General features: G+C 40.4%; 1 protein-coding gene across 1 annotated transcript in view; it reads left to right on the forward strand.

The window, feature by feature from the left end:
* The window catches only part of LOC122563165 (6-phosphofructo-2-kinase/fructose-2,6-bisphosphatase 2-like), an 83154-nt gene that overhangs the window by 34051 nt on the left and 32674 nt on the right, over positions 1–16429 (forward strand). Inside the window, exons 8-10 of the mRNA XM_087973559.1 lie at positions 10459–10666; positions 11148–11294; positions 11587–11691. Coding sequence (XP_087829685.1) covers positions 10459–10666; positions 11148–11294; positions 11587–11691 — 460 coding nt within the window. The remainder of the gene's footprint in view (positions 1–10458; positions 10667–11147; positions 11295–11586; positions 11692–16429) is intronic.

The following is a 16429-nucleotide window of genomic DNA, read 5'->3' on the forward strand; positions in this document are numbered from 1 at the left end:
TACCTCTGGCAGCCCATTCCAGACACTCACCACCCTCTGTGTGAAAAGATTCTCCTCTGTACCCTTTTTATATCTTTCTGCTCTCTCCTTAATGTTATGCCCTCTAGTTTTAGACTCCCCGATCATGGTGAAAAGCTGTCGGCTACCTACTATCTCCTATTTCTTGTAATATCAGCTAATTGGAGCATTCTTTCCATGTCCGCATTATCCAAACCTGGCGTAATCATGAACATATCTATCAAACCTCCCTGCCAATTTCCATTAATCCCAAGGAGAACAATTCCAGCTTCTGTAATCTAACCTTTAAATAAAATTCTGGTAAATCTCCTGGGCACTCTTTAAACTACCTTTACTGTTAGAAATCCTGTACAGATCATTAACTTTTTAAAAAGATACTTAAATTCCCAAAAGCAACTGAAGAGTATCATTACAAGACATCAAGTTTTAAGACTGCTACTAAACATTATTTAGTAAGCCACTAAGACATTAAACTGCAAGAAATAAAACTATATAATGTGACTGGTAGCCCCACACTGCAAATATAGATTATGAAACACTCTCCAAAATATTAGTCTTTTTAGGTAAAAGTCCACAGTCATTTCTGTTATGTATGTAGTTGGGTGTGTGTAGGCCCTTTAAGACCATTTGATGAAGTGTTGGATGCAGTTTAAGTGACCCAGAGATGGGAGCTAGAGGGGCAGTCTAGGACTGACCGTGGAGCTGAGAGGATAAAGTATTCCCTGTTCAAGTTTACCCTCTGTACATATACTTTAGTTACAACACAATAACTGATGACAAAAATGGGATCCAGTCCACAAACTCTGTGTGACTGCTGGTTTCTTTTTGAACTTCAGAAATGGTGCAAGTTTGAGGAGGTAGCATTGAGGGAAGCGGTCACGAGGGGCAAGGTCACAGCCAATAGCTGAAGAGGGCAGTACTTACTCACTGCTGAAAAATGTATTGCTGGAAAAGCGCAGCAAGTCAGGCAGCATCCCAGGAGCAGGAGAATCGATGTTTCGGGCATAAGCCCTTCTTCAGTACTCACTCACTGACTGAAATCTACATGGATAGCAGTCGTGGAAGACTTGGGCTGTGGTCGACAGCAGGGAAGAGTGGTACACTAACACACTCAGTAAAGGAGAGATCTGCGCAGAGAACATTCACCAAGGGGTTTGGGATGCGAGCAGCTACTAGACTTGAGTAGTGCAAAAACTCCCACTGGCAAAAATGAGGATAGGACCATTTGAAGAAGTGTTGGATGTGTACACCGAATGTTTTGATGTGCATTTAAAGGTGAATAAAGTGGGTCAAGACATAATGCGGCCACTTTTCTTGACTTGGAGGTGCCGGTGTTGGACTGGCGTGGACAAAGTTAAAAATCATTATAGTCCAACAGGTTTATTTGAAAGCATGAGCTTTTGAGGCACTGCCTCTTCAGGTAATTGTGGAATAGGACCAGAAGACACAGAATTTATAGCAAAAGGGTTACAGTGTCACAGTTGTAATGAATATTAAACAAACTTACATTAAGTCTTGCATCTTTTCAGATGGGATATGCTGTTTTAGGCTCTTTAATATGAAAATCTGAAAACTCCTTTTAAGTTACATTCTCAAGGTGGCTTCAATATATCTAACAATAGGTGTTATGGTAGCTCAGACAATGTATTAAAGGTGTGAACTTCAAGTCTGTCCCAATGTTGAGTCCGTTTTCTTTCTAAAGTGGGACTATCAGAATCCCACATGGATTTATGCAGTTTTTGAGCAAAATAAAATGTAATTCTGCAACAACAGATCCACCCCATAAATTTACATATGCGGGTGTGCAGGGGAGACCGAGTGGGTGTGCATATGTAAGTGTGTGCACGTGGATTTGAGTGTATGTGAAAAAGTGTGTGTAAGCTTGCTTAATAAACAATTCAGGTCTTTTTCAATGTATAATTTCAGTTACATCATACTGTAAACTTTTGCTATAAATTCTGTGTCTTAGAATCTTATTCTCCACAATCACGTCTTAAAGGAGTAGCGCTCCAAAAGCTAGTGCTTCCAAATAAACCTTTTGGACTATAATCTGGTGTTGTGTGATTTTTTAACCTTGGTTGTGTGTGTGTGAGAGAGAGAGAAAGAGAGAGAGATGGGCTATCAGCCTGTGAGAGGGTGCGGGAAGTACATGTGTGCGCGCATGAGAGAGAGAGAGTGTGTGTGTGTGTGTGTGTGTGTGTGTGTGTGTGTGTGTGTGAGTGAGAGAGAGAGAGAGAGAGAGAGAGAGAGTGTGTATGGTACAGTGGAGTCACCTGCTGGTTTTCTTGAGTAGCTTTTGAGAGCAAGAGTTTCACAATTCTAACAAGTTAGTGAAACCAGAAAAACCCACAGAAGACATAGCAGGATCAATGAAATGTGTTGGAGTTATTCTGCACAAAAGCCACTGATGATTGCAGAATGTTTCAGTTTTTATAAAAGGATGCAGCATGAAGGATAGTCCATTGCCCAATCTGTAGCTGCCTTAAAGATGTTCGTAGAACTTTGCGAATTTAGAGGGTTCGGTTTGGTTTGTGGCCTCCAGTGTCAAGCCATTTAATGGAAGCTACTAACAAGGAGAGACCTGGATTTCAAGGGCAGCTTTCAAATGGCTACCTCGATGAAGTTGTCTGCCAGCATAGCAACCCAATTGACTATTGTCACCCGAGTGAAAAAGTAGTGGAAACTTAGCAGAGTGCAGAACTAACTTAGGATGCTATAAGAGTGGCCACAAGGAGTCAACATGTTTGTCTTAAGAAGCCTAGTACTGCAGGTGTCAGCCAGAGGGTCATTGCCAAGCACAAATCAAGCAGGAAAACGGGTATTTAAATGATATAATTTAGAGGACAAGGTATAAAGTACATGCCACCAGCCAAGGAGTAGAACGGGGGTCAGCTTTGTCTGTGGGAGAAACAGAGTAGCGTATCAGCTAAACATCCTGTTGCTACAGGATGAAGCTGATTTCTGGGCTCTTCCAAAATTAGAAGGCAAGACAATAAAGATGCAAGTGGATTCATGTGCAATGGTGTGTCTGATTCCTGAATCTATATATAAAGAAAAGTTAAAGGCATTGCCATTGAAACCTGCCAAGATTACACTTTGGACATACATGGGACAATTGATGCTACTGAACAGCTATGTACTGGTAAAAGTACAGCTAAGGAGTCAGTGTGCCAAAATGCCTCGATTTGGCACCTGGTTACAGAAAATAAAGTTAAATTAACACATGGCTAATGGACTGGCAGACTCAAAAATGAGTTGATTAGATTTTGAATAAATATAAGGGAAAATGAAGTTAAACTTTGGGTGAAATGAGAGGCTTGTCCAAGGAATCTGAAGCCCTGTTCAGTACTGTATGCCATTTGGCCCAAAGTGGAGACAGAACTGGTATGGCTGGTGAAAGTGGAACCAGTAACCATTAGTGGGCCACTCAAATTGTCCCGGTCTTAAAAACAAATGGTACGGTGAGCATTTGTGGTAACTTTAAGGTCAATATCCACTTCCACACTTTGAAGACTTGTTTCGTGGACTGGCTGGGGGAAAGAAATTCTCAGAGATGGATCAGTCTCAAGCCTACTTGTGGATGGCTGTTCATGAAGGAGTCCCAGCCCTTGCTGACAATAGTGACACACAGGACATTGCTCTGCTACAAACCACTGCCTCTTGACATCACATCAGCACTGGCTGTATTCCAGAAGGCCATGAACCAAATTTTTAGTAGACCTAAACAATATTATTGTTACTGGATCCTTAGCAGATGAGCATTTGAGAAACTCAATCCCTGAAAAGGTTGTAGGAATGTGGCCTTCAAGTAAAAAGGGAAAAATAAGAGTTCTTTTTTTAAAAGACTCCATAGTGTACCTGGGCCACGTCATAGCCAAGAAGATGAAGGCTATCATAAACGCACCTAAACTAGAAATTATGTCTCAGCTGAGATCGTTCTTGGGACTTGTAAAGCTATTATGTCCAGTTTGTGTCTGATCTGGCAACAGTGCTAAAACCCTCCATTGATTGCTAGAAAAAGGCTGACCATGGAAATGAAACTAGAAATGTGAGGTGGCTTACTGGGAGGTGAAGCAAGCCTTAAGGTGGTCTGAAGTGTTGATTTATTTTGACCTGCAGTTGCCACTGCAATTAGGGTGTGACATCTCACCTTATGGGGTTGGTGCTGTACTGGCACACATCTTGCAAAATAGAGAGGAAGGCCCACTGTGCTCGCATGAAAGTGACTAATGAAGACGGAGGGTAGGTATACTCAAGTGGAAAAAGAAGGATTTGAGCATTATGTTCTATATTAAGTTCATCCATTTCCCCTATGGTAGTCATTTTGTGCTGTTGACAGACTACAAGCTGCTAGCCTCCATTTTTGACCTGTATACAGGAATATAGTCAATAGCAGCAGCATGCTTGCAGAGATGGGCACTAGCTCTGTCTGTCTATCTACTCATATGAAATCAGATGCTGACAGCTGGAGAAGGACAACAATGCAGATGCTTTACCAAGGTTATCACTACCAGGAAATAAAGATGCTCCTGTCTGGAACCAGATACAGCCTGAAAATGATGCACTTTTCCCCAGGAAGACAAGGTAGCAGTATGAGCAAGTCAAGTACAGAACCTTACCCGGAATTAGTTTAGTGTTGAGAAACTGCCTAGAATTACACCCTTACCTGTCAAGGAGGTGGGAGTTATCTGTATCAGACGAGTATTTAATTTTGAGAAAGAGAGTTGTTATCCCGCTCCTTGTGGGAGGAAAGGAACAGGAACAAGAATACCAAGGGCACCCCTGCATGGAGCAAATGAAAGAAAAGGCAGGAGCTATTTTTGGTGGCCGAATGTGAATTCCCAGATTGAGAAGAAAGTGGGATCATGTGAATCTTGTGCATTAGTAAGGAAGACTCCACCATTGTCGCCCCTTTGCCCAAGTGACTGGCCTCCATTACCGTGGCTGTGAATTCATGTCACTTTCATGGGACCAGTAGAGGAATGGATATTACTAGTGGTCATTTGATGCCCACTCCAAGTGACCCAATGATGCGGTCAAGAATTCTGTATCAGCAGAAGTGATGATAGGCCAACTGGATGAAATAATTGCCAGGTTCAGGAACCTTCCACCCCAGTTCCACCGAACAAGTTGTGAATGACAATGGTGCACAGTTTGTTGCACAAGAGTTCATGGAGTACCTGGAAAATCATGGAGTCAGACATGTGAGATTGGCTCTATATTTCCTTGTGACAAATGACCAGACAGAGAGATTTGTTCAAACCTGGAAGCAGGCCTTAAAGCCCTCTGAAAGTGAGATTTCGCAGGAATGGCACCGCAACAAGTTCCTCAGCATGTACAGGAACATGCTACATGTGATGACTCAATATTTAGCAGCATTCTTAATGTTCAACCACTAGCTGAGGACCATATTTGACTTACTGCAACTGGAAGAGACCAGAGAAGTGCTCGAGCAAAATCAAAGATAAGGTAAGAAGGGTGGGAACCTTGCGGTTGAAGGTATTCCAAAGATGAGAAACCACATTGGCCTGAATTATATATCTGGGGAGAAATTGATCCCTGCTGTGGTGGTGACTCAAATAGGACCGTCATCTTAGCACCGTGCAGACTAGGGATGAATTGTTCTGGAGGAGACACTCAATGCAGGGCAACAGCAGCCAATCAGAGAGGGACGGACCAGCAGACAAACAGGAGCTACCAGAAGTCCAGGAAACACATTGGCAAAGATTCCTGAGACGAAAAAATGGTCTTCTAGGATTTGCTACCCTCCTCAGAAACTGACTGTGTCAATGTAAATAATGGAAGGATGACGTTTTTCTTTTTTTATCCTGACAATGTATATATGTTGGCTATGATACTTGTATAATAGTTATAGTTGTTGCATGTGTCAATAATACATATATAAAGGAGAGTATGCAAATAAAGGGATACGCATGTTATATATGTACTTGGGTGTGTGTTGCCCCTTTGATAGAGGTGACCCAGAGGCGAGAGCTAGAGGGATCAACTGTGGAGCTGAGAGGATGCGCAATATACTATTCCTTTTTCAAACTTACTCTCTGTCTACCTCCTGTTCTATGGTTGTAGTTGACCATAAACTCAACAATTTCCAGCTTGCAATGATGTCATGTTTCCTTGTTTTCCCAAATCATAATATCCAGCAACCATTTAAGGTCCCCTCCTTCATTGCTGTTAGAATTTGGGAATTGATATCAAGAGTAGGCCCATTCTGATAATTTCTTCTCTCAGCCTTGCCAGACTGCCTGGGTATCAGGCTGTTTAAAAAGTGTAAGTCTACTCAAGGCAGGACAGCTACCCCTCTTTGTGCCACATTTCACAACCATACAATGGTTCAATAAGTTCTCACCTGGGCTCCCTGTTCCTATGGCAACTGTCACATAACCTGTTGCAGGACACAGTTCAATGCAATATTATCCACTGTTTCCAGAGCATGCTGATTTCCTTTAAACTAAAGAAGACAATGCAAACAACTATAACCTTTCATTTGGAATATTATCATATCCTTCCTAAAGTGTGGTGCCCAATATTTGGTGCAACATTTTAGTTGTGAACTAACCCGAACTTTATAAAGGTTCTGAATAACCTCCCTATTTTTGTACTCAATACTTTAATTTTTGAGGCCCTAGATTTGACATGTTTTGCTAATCTTTTACACACATTTCCTGACATCTTCAAAAATTGATTTAAATGCATTCAAAAGGGCCATCACTCCCTCTGTCCCTGCACACACAATTTAGAGATGTGTCATGAGGTATTACCATCCAAATCTATTTGTCTAAAATGCATTGCCTCATCCTTCTCTGTTAAATATCATTTTCCACTTGTCTGCCCATTCTGCTAGCCTGTGTCCTGTTGCAGAAGATTAGTACCCTCAAAGTACACCACTTCTCCAAATTTGGTATGATTAGCAAATTACTCAGTTTTGCGATATACAAGTCACTTATACATATTTTGAAAACAACACAATAGCCCTAGTATTGCCTGTGGAATATATCATCTTCTGGGATAAAAAATAATTATCTATCACAACTCCCTGCTTTCAAGACAGTGTTCCTTTCCCAGTCAACATTGACTCGGCTGTTCTATGGACCAGAATATAATTAACAAGCCTTTTAAATGGTATTTTGGCAAGTACTTTGTGAGATTTATTTTGACATTATTCCTTTCATCAACCTTCTCAGTTATCAGGTTGCAAGTTTGCTCACTGAGCTGGTAGATTTGTTCTCAGGCGTTTCATCACCATGCTAGGTAACATCAGCAGTGAGCCTCCGATGAAGCGTTGGTATTCTGTCCCGCTTGCTATTTTGTGTGTCTTGGTCTGTTGTGATGGGTGATATCACTTCATTTCTTTTTCTGAGAGGTTGGTAAATGGGGTGCAAATGGATATGTTTGTTAATGGAGTTCTGGTTTGAATGCCAGGCCTCTAGGAATTCCCATTTGTGACTTTGTTTAGCCTATCCCAGGATGAATGTATTGTCCCAGTCAAACTGGTGTCCCTCTTTTTCTGTGTGTATAGATACTAGTGAAAGTTGGTCATGTCTTTTGGTGGCTAGTTGTTGCTCATGTATGCTGGTAGCTAGTTTCCTGCCTGTTTGACCCATGTAATGTTTGTTGCAGTCCTTGCAGGCTATTTTGTATATGACACTCATTCTGCTAGTTGCTGGTATGGGATCCTTTAAATTCATCAGGAGCTGTTTCAGTGTGGTGGTAGGTTTTTGGGCTACCGTGATGCCTAGGGGCTGGAGTGGTCATCATCGCCGAGATGTCTTTAATGTATGGCAGGGTGAAGAGAGTCTCTGCGCATGTTGTGTCTTCTTGTTTAGGTCTGTTGTGTAGGAATCATGGACTGCTTATTGGGTACCCGTTGTTCCTGAATACGTTGTATAGGTATTTTCTTTCTTGGTTTCTCGTAGTTCCTAGGTGCTGCAGTGTGTTGTGGCTTATTTAAATAATATCCTGATGCAGCTCTGTTTGTTGGTGTTGGGATGATTGCTCCTGTAGTTGGGTATCTGGTCAGTGTGTGTGTGTGCCTTTCCTGTAGACGCTGGTCTGCAGTTCTCCATTGACCTTTCATTTTTCTGTGATGTCTAAAAATGGGAGTCTGTTGTTGTTCTCTTCCTGTTCAGTGAACTTTATACCAGTAAGGATATTGTTTGTGTTTGTGAGGTTTTTAAAAAATTTCTTGCGTTTCATGATGACAAAGTGGTCATCCACATACCAACCCTAAAGTTTGGGCTGGATCATGTTTACTCTAACCTCTGCACAACCGCGTCTGCTAAGAGTCTTGATTTTGGTGATCTATTAATGTGAATAGGTAGAGAATGACGAGGTCATGGTTTCCTTTGACGTGATGGCCTTATTCACATCAATAAACATCACCCCAGCCCAAGAAACACTGGCCTCACCACTAGACGAACCAAGAACACAAACACCTGACAGCACTAACTCCATCAGCAAGAACAGCATCCTCAAACTAGTAGACCTGTGCCTCTCACCACCTTCAAAGACAAGATCTATAAACAAATCAATGGGACACCTATGGGATCACCAATATCAGGACTCTTTGCAGGAGCAGTTATGCAGGGGTCAGTTATGTGGATGACACTTTTGTTGTCACGAAATGCAACAAATTAGAAGAAGCACACAAACAAAAACAAAAACAACATCCTTACTGGTATCAAGTTTACCAAAGAGGAGGAGAACAACAAGTCTCCACTTCCTAGATGTCATAGTAAATTGAAAAGCCAATGGAGAGCTGCAGACTAGCGTCTCAGGAAAGCCACACACACTTACCAGATACTCAACTACAGGTGGAATCATCCCAACGTCCACAAATGGAGCTGCATGAGGACATTATTTAAATGAGCCACAACACACGGCAGCACCCAGGAATTATGAGAAGCTTGGGAAAGTCATCAATACAATGTATTCAGGAACGTTGGGTACCTGATAAACGCAGTTCGCTGACTCTGACACAACACACCTAAACAAGAAGAGACAACACTCCCAGAGACTCTAGCCACCCTGCCATTCATTAAAGACATCTCGGTGATGATGACCAGACTATTCCGGCCCCTAGGCATCATGGTAGCCCAAAAACCTACCACCACACTGCAACAGCTGAACAAATATACCAGCTCAGCAAGCAAACTTACAACCTGATCCACAACCTAAACCACAAAACTTCTCTAAAATTGCAAACTTCTCAGTTATTCCTTCAAATATTCAATAAGATTATTCAAGTATGACGTTTTTTTTAAAAGTCCATCTTGCCTTTCCTTAATTAACTTAAACCTCTTCAAGGGCTTGATGATATTTTCCCTCCCCGATAATGTTTTGGAGAACTTTGCCCCCAACAAATTTAAAATAACTGTTATATTTGTCTGGAATGTCCGTTTCACTCACGAATAAGAGTTTTAAATTTGCCATGGAAAATTCCTCTGGATCCCCTCTATGATCAGGAAAGATTGGAAGATTATAGCAAACCTTCCACTTTTCCAGCAACCTTGGATGCAAGATATCAGACCAAGTGACTTTTCCAGTTCAAGCATATCCAGTGTTTCCAATGTAGTCTGCTTCTCAATTTTCATTCTGTCCATTACCTCTCTCATCTTTGCTGTACCAATATTTTTCAGATTTCTCTGGTCAACAACTTGTCTAGGCTGGTTTACAAAATCATTCCCCAGTGCTGAATTTATACCATGGTACATACTGGGAAAGTAATTAACTGTAAATTGTTAAAAAATATGGATCCTTTAAATCTATAAAAGGCTAAATGTGATCATAATTTTCAGCTTCATTGGAATAGCAAGAGCAAACTTCTGTGAATTAACAATTACAGGGAAAGAATGCAAACATACCCTGAGGACTCTCACGTTGAAGTAGTAGTGTCTCCAACTCTGAGCCAGGAGTCCAAGGTTCAAATCTCACCTGCTCCAGAGATGTGTCATAACATCTCTCAATAGGTTGATTAGAAAATAGCTACAAATAGATCCCAAACCACTAATAAGGTTCACCAGTGTCTGTGACATTACTCAACTTTGTGCTGTTTTTAGTTATGGGGTATCAGTTAGTGCAGTTTGTAGTTTGTGATGCAAAGTAACACCAGCAGAGAGGGTTCACTTGCCGCACTGGCTCAAGTTACCATGAAGCGGTCAAACTCACCATCAGTTTCCTCGATGTAATGAGAAAGCAGCCTGATGCTTCTCTACGAGTATGGTGATTTTGCTTCACACCTGTGAAGCTGTTTGCTATGATGATTTTGCACCATTTGCATCTTTTTTTATGCTTTTGGATGTTGTTTATTAAACTTTTTTTAGCTTTCATTTAATTTATCTGGGGAAACTAAAAGTGAAAATTTATTTGGACTGCTCATGTTAATTAATGTGTAATATCTATGATTATGCTTTCTTAACTTAGGGATTTATCCTTCATTAAAGTAATTAATGTTGGTCGACGATTTCTAGTGAACAGAGTCCAGGATTATATTCAAAGTAAGATAGTTTATTACTTGATGAACATTCATGTCTATCCACGTACAATCTACCTGAGTCGGCATGGAGAGAGTGAATACAACAGTGCTGGGAGGCTTGGCGGTGATGCAGGGTTATCACGCCGAGGAAAACAGGTACTGAAAAGTGTTTTATTTAAATGGTCTTATTTGCTTAATAAAATGTATAGAAGTGATGCACTGTTTACAACAAAATTACAGTTAAGTTCAAATGCCAGAAGCAACATTAATATTTTCCACAATAAAACAAAGAAATGCAGATGGTAGAAATCTGAAGCAAAGACAGAAATTGTTGAAGAAACCCAGCAGTTCTGGTAGCATCTGTGGAGAGATAGGAGAATCAAATTTTTGGGTCCAGTGACCCTCCTTCCAAACTTCTGAAGAAGAGTCACTGGACCTGAAACGTTAACTAATGTTTTTCTTCCTTTACAAACTTGACGTTTGCCTTTTGCAAACTAAAGTAACTAAATAACATTTGAGATAGATTAACCATGTGCAAGTAAATTTTAAGAACTGATTGGCATTGTATTTGAAAAAGAATTTTTAAATAAATTGTACTGATTAGTAAGTATTAATTTTTTTTGATTTTCTTCCACAGTATGCTGAAGCATTACATAAATTTGTTGAAGAACAGAAAATTCCTGACCTGAAAGTTTGGACTAGTCAGCTGAAGCGAACAATTCAAACAGCAGAAGCCTTGGGGGTTCCTTATGAACAATGGAAAATTCTCAATGAGCTTGATGCTGTAAGTGCAAAAAAAATTTCAACTTCCAAGTCAGTTGGAAGTTCAAATGAATTGAAAGGAAAATTGTTTTTAACTACAGTTGTCAGTTTGTACTTTTAAAAAATGTCTTTTTTTTCGAAGTACCTTTTTACAGTCAAATTTTGAGTTTAAAATAAAAGCTTTATATGCATTGAACTTTAATTACAAAATCAGTTTAAAGTTTATCTTTACTTTTTGGAAACTGGAAATACTATTGTATTACATTTTTGTATCATGGTGTCTGCAAGTAAATATGCTTAACCTCACTTTGAAGGGTGTTTGTGAAGAATTGACTTACAGTGAAATTCAGGACCGATATCCAGAAGAATTTGCTCTGCGAGACCAGGACAAATACCATTACCGTTACCCAGGTGGAGAGGTGTGTGAGTATGGGTTATTTTTTATGTTTAAAATTTTGTAAGTTGGTGTAATAGGGATCACAGCATCAAAATTTAGCACTGAAGAGTAGACGCCTATCCTTTAAGAGGGAGTTACTAAATATAAGCCAAAAACATACTTTGTTTATATTTAGTAAGTCTGCTTTTGGTTTATATTTGGGCTAGTATCTTGTTAGATTGTGGAACTCACGCAGCAATTTACAGTTGGCTACAACTTGAACTTATAACTACTGCATTTGCAAAGTACTAACAGTAAGTATTGCAAAAGAATTTTAAGATCTGTTTAAAAATCATAGATGATGAATGTCTTCATTGGGAGCTGTAAGGAGAGGCTGAACAGGCTGGGGCTGTTTTCCCTGGAGCGTCGGAGGCTGAGGGGTGACCTTATAGAAGTTTACAAAATTATGAGGGACATGGATAGGATAAATAGACAAAGTCTTTTCCCTGGGATTGGGGAGTCCAGAACTAGAGGGTATAGGTTTAGGGTGAGAGGGGAAAGATATAAAAGAGACCTATGGGACAACCTTTTCATACAGAGAGTGGTGCGTGTATGGAATGAGCTGCCAGAGGAAGTGGTGGAGGCTAGTACAATTGCAACATTTACAAGGCATTTGGATGGGTATATGAATAGGAAGGGTTCAGAGGGATGTGGGTTAGGTGCTGGCAGTTGGGACTTCATTGGATTGGGATACGGACAGGTTGGACCAAAGGGTCTGTTTCCATGCTGTACATCTCTATGACTCTATAACATACACAATTAATGATCGGCCCCTAGGGACTACTCGGCAGCAAAGGGACCTTGGTGTACAAGTTACATGTTTGTCTTCATTAGCCAGGGTGTAAACTATCAGAGCAGGGAAATCTTCTGACAAACTTATAAAATATTAGATAGGCCACAGATGGAATACTGTGTGTAGTTCTGGCCAGTGCACTATTGGAGGGACATGATTGCATTACAGAGAGTGCAGAATAGATTCACCAGGCTGTTCCCTGGGATAAAAAGTCTCAGGTTTGAGGATAGCCTGGAAGGGCTGGGTTTGTTTATTTTAGAGCCAAAGAGGTTGAGAGAGGGCTGCATTTGAGACACACAGACAGAGTAGATCATGAGAATCTCTATCTGCAAGGCAAATCTGTCTAAGACCAGAGGACGTAATTTTAAGTTAAGGAGCAAGTTGTTTAAAAGGAGCCTGGGAAAATGTTTTTCCACCCAAAGAGTGGGAGAAATATGGAACATGCTGCCTGAGAGGGTGGTGGAGGTAGCTATTTCCTCAACATTTTAAGCATCTGGATGAGTGTTCTAAATTTTGGACATAGGCCATGGACCAAGTGTAGGTGAATGGGATTACTGTAGTTTGGTGTTGGTTGGTTGGCATAGATATGGTGAGCCAAAGGGCTTGTTTCTAAGCTCTATGAATCCCATTGCCTTTAATGAGTATTTGGTCCTGCCATTCAGTTTTTGCCTGTTTAACCTGGACATCCACTTGCACTGGGCAAATGGCCTTAGCAATTTACATTAACCATAAGCAATTACAAGGCACTACATTAGATTATGCTGGCTGTGTCAAGCAGTTCAAGCAGTGATTTGCATCATAACTCTTTACAATTCCAGTCAGAAGTTCCAGGTTCTGTTCCTTAGGTTTAAAATTTGCATTTTAATGTTCACCTCTCCCTCTGACTGTAATTGGAACTGACTTCATTAACTTCTTTGTGCTCCATAATCTGGCTCCAAGATCCCAGTGTTTGGTAATTCAATTCCAACCCCAAATTTTTAACACAGGTTTATGGAACTCCAACCATCAGCAAATTATCATGCTTTCTAATTCGATTGGTATGTTAATATGCCTAATCTATCTGATTATTGTAGTTTATGGGGCTGAAAAGACCAAGGATGTATAAGATTAATTTTAAAAATTATCTGCATTTTAAATTGTTCAACACAGATGAAGGCAAGTTAAGGATTTCCCTCCACAGTGGTTTTATGATGAAATGTTTATAATGTATATTATCATTTTGGAATTTGGATTGGTTTAAAGAGGGAGACAGCTGGATCTCAATTACTGCTGTGAAGGTTTCCTTTAAGAAAAACAGGGTAGCAAGTCATTCAGATAGGGCGAACCAGATCTAACATTGCTCACAAAGCTTGTGTCTGCTAATTCCTGTGACATTAATGGACAGATGTTCATACTATTGCATTCATGACACGTAAACATATTTAAGATCATTAGCTTTGATTTCAGTTCAAAACGAATTGAGTTCAGAAACAGGTTTTTATAGTTTAGTTTGGACAAGACCAGGGCTCAGTTCAGAAGCAAGTATTATTTCCTCTCCTAAAAGGAGTTTCTCAGTTCGGTTCAGAGCAGCCAGTCATCCTCACAAAAGTAAAACGGGCCTGGACAGTTTGGATAGAAATCTTCAAGTTATTGGAACAGAGAAAGTTTAGGCTGTCGGATTTGTGAAAAGTTCAAGCCAGCAGATTGAGAAAGAAATCATAAAATTGTCTCCAAAGCCTATGGGAAAGAGACTGGAAGGAGTCAGTTTAGTGTTGAGACTGTGTGGTGCTGGAAAAGCACAGCAGATCAGGCAGCATCCAAGGAGTAGGAGACTCGATGTTTTGGGCATTAGCCTTTCATCAAGAATGAGGCTTGTGGGCCGGCAGGTCGAGGGATAAATGGGTGGAGGGAGTGGGTTTGGGGGGGGAGGTAGCTGAGAATGCAATAGGTAGATGAAAGTGGGGGAGAACGTGATCGGTCAGAGAGGAGGGTGGAGAAGATAGATGGGAAAGACGATGGACAGTCAAGAGGGTTGTGCTGAGTTGGAGGCTTGGGATAAGGTTGGGGAGGGGAAATGTGGAAACTGGTGAAATATTAGCTGTTAGTGTTGTGGCATTTGAGACACAAAGCATTTTCCACGTCTAAACCATTCACAAAGGAATTTTTTTTTTTGTTTATGTTTTTCTAAATTCCAGAAGTATGTGCAAGGATTTAGAGTTATGAATGTCAGACTTAAGAACACTTGTGCTTACCAATGTGATTCCATATAGCAGTTTCATTTTACAAACCTATATATGAACAGCTGCTTTACAGTGGTACTACATTGTGTTCTACATGCATACAAATCAACTTTCAAACAGACCCCAGAATAGAATCCATTTGCAAACCAGGCACAGCCTTGGAGATATGTATCCAAGACTCGCAAGACTCATTCCTGATGAAGAGCTCCTCACATGCTCCCTGACCTGCTGTGCTTTTCCAGCACCATAGTCTCAACTCTGATCTCCAGTAACTGCAGTTCTCACTTTCTCCTAGGAGTCAATTTAGTAGAAAACTAAAGATTGGGATGTGGTGTAATACTCACCTTTTTTATTATTCTGAACTTTTTTTTTGCGTTTGTATTAGACCAGCTATGAAATTCGTCACTAGATGGCATTATAAGCACAGGTTAAGTTAAAATCAGAGATGATGTGGAGGAGCCGATGTTGGAGTGGGGTGAACAAAATTAAAACTTACATAACACCAGGTTATAGTCCAATAGGCTTATTTGGAAGCACTGATTAGATTAGATTACATTACAATGTGGAAACAGGCCCTTCGGCCCAACAAGTCCACACCGACCCGCCGAAGCGCAACCCACCCATACCCCTACATTTACCCCTTACCTAACACTACGGGCAATTTAGCATGGCCAATTCACCTGACCTGCACATCTTTGGATTGTGGGAGGAAACCGGAGCACCCGGAGGAAACCCACGCAGACACGGGGAGAATGTGCAAACTCCACACAATCAGTCGCCTGAGGCGGGTATTGAACCCGGGTCTCTGGCACTGTGAGGCAGCAGTGCTAACCACTGTGCCACCATGCTGCCCACTGCTCCTTCATCAGGTGGTTGTGAAGCAGGATCATAAGACACCGAATTTATAGCAAAAGATTACTATGTCATGTAAGTAAAATGATTTATTTAACAAAACTAGGTTGTTGTTAAGTCTTTCATCTTTTAGAATGGGTTACAAGTTTCTGTTCATCATTAATATGTAAATCCCAGAATTTCTTTTAAGTCACATTCTCGACATAACTTAAGACTTTATTAAACAAAAAGGTGACATCTCAGCTCAGACAATGCATTAAAGGTGCGAGGTCAGAGTCTGTCTGTATCTCAATCTTGAGTCAGACTAGTTCTGTTTCCAAAGTGGAATTTACAAAATATTATATGGATTGACTATCTGCATTCACTGCCTACAGGTTGTGTATTTTTTGAGCAAAAATGCAATTTAGCTGCAAATACAAATTCACTCCATAGGCTTATATGTGTATGCATGTACAGGAGAGAGAGAGAGAGTGTGAATTTGCAGAATTGTATTTACATTCTAATTTGCTCAAAAAATACACAACCTGTAGGCAAGCAATGCAGGCAGTCAATCCATATAATATTTTGTAAATTCCACTTTGGAAACAGAACCAGTCTGACTCAAGATTGGAATACAGACAGACCCTAAGCTCACACCGTTTATGCATTATCTGAGATGAGATGTCACCTTTTTTTTATAAAACCTTAAGTTATCCTGACAATGTGTCTTAAAAGAAGTTCTTGTATTTACATATAAATGAACCGAAACTTTAACCATTCTACAAGATTTAAGACTAAATAATCTAGGTTTGTTAAATAATCATTTTACTTGGATAACACTGTAGTCTTTTGCTATAAGTTTGGTGTCTGATGGTCCT

Source organism: Chiloscyllium plagiosum, unplaced genomic scaffold (genome assembly GCF_037043375.1).
Source record: "Chiloscyllium plagiosum isolate Xiang-an unplaced genomic scaffold, Cpla_swu_hap1 HiC_scaffold_26, whole genome shotgun sequence".
In the NCBI taxonomy this organism is placed as follows: Eukaryota; Metazoa; Chordata; class Chondrichthyes; order Orectolobiformes; family Hemiscylliidae; genus Chiloscyllium; species Chiloscyllium plagiosum.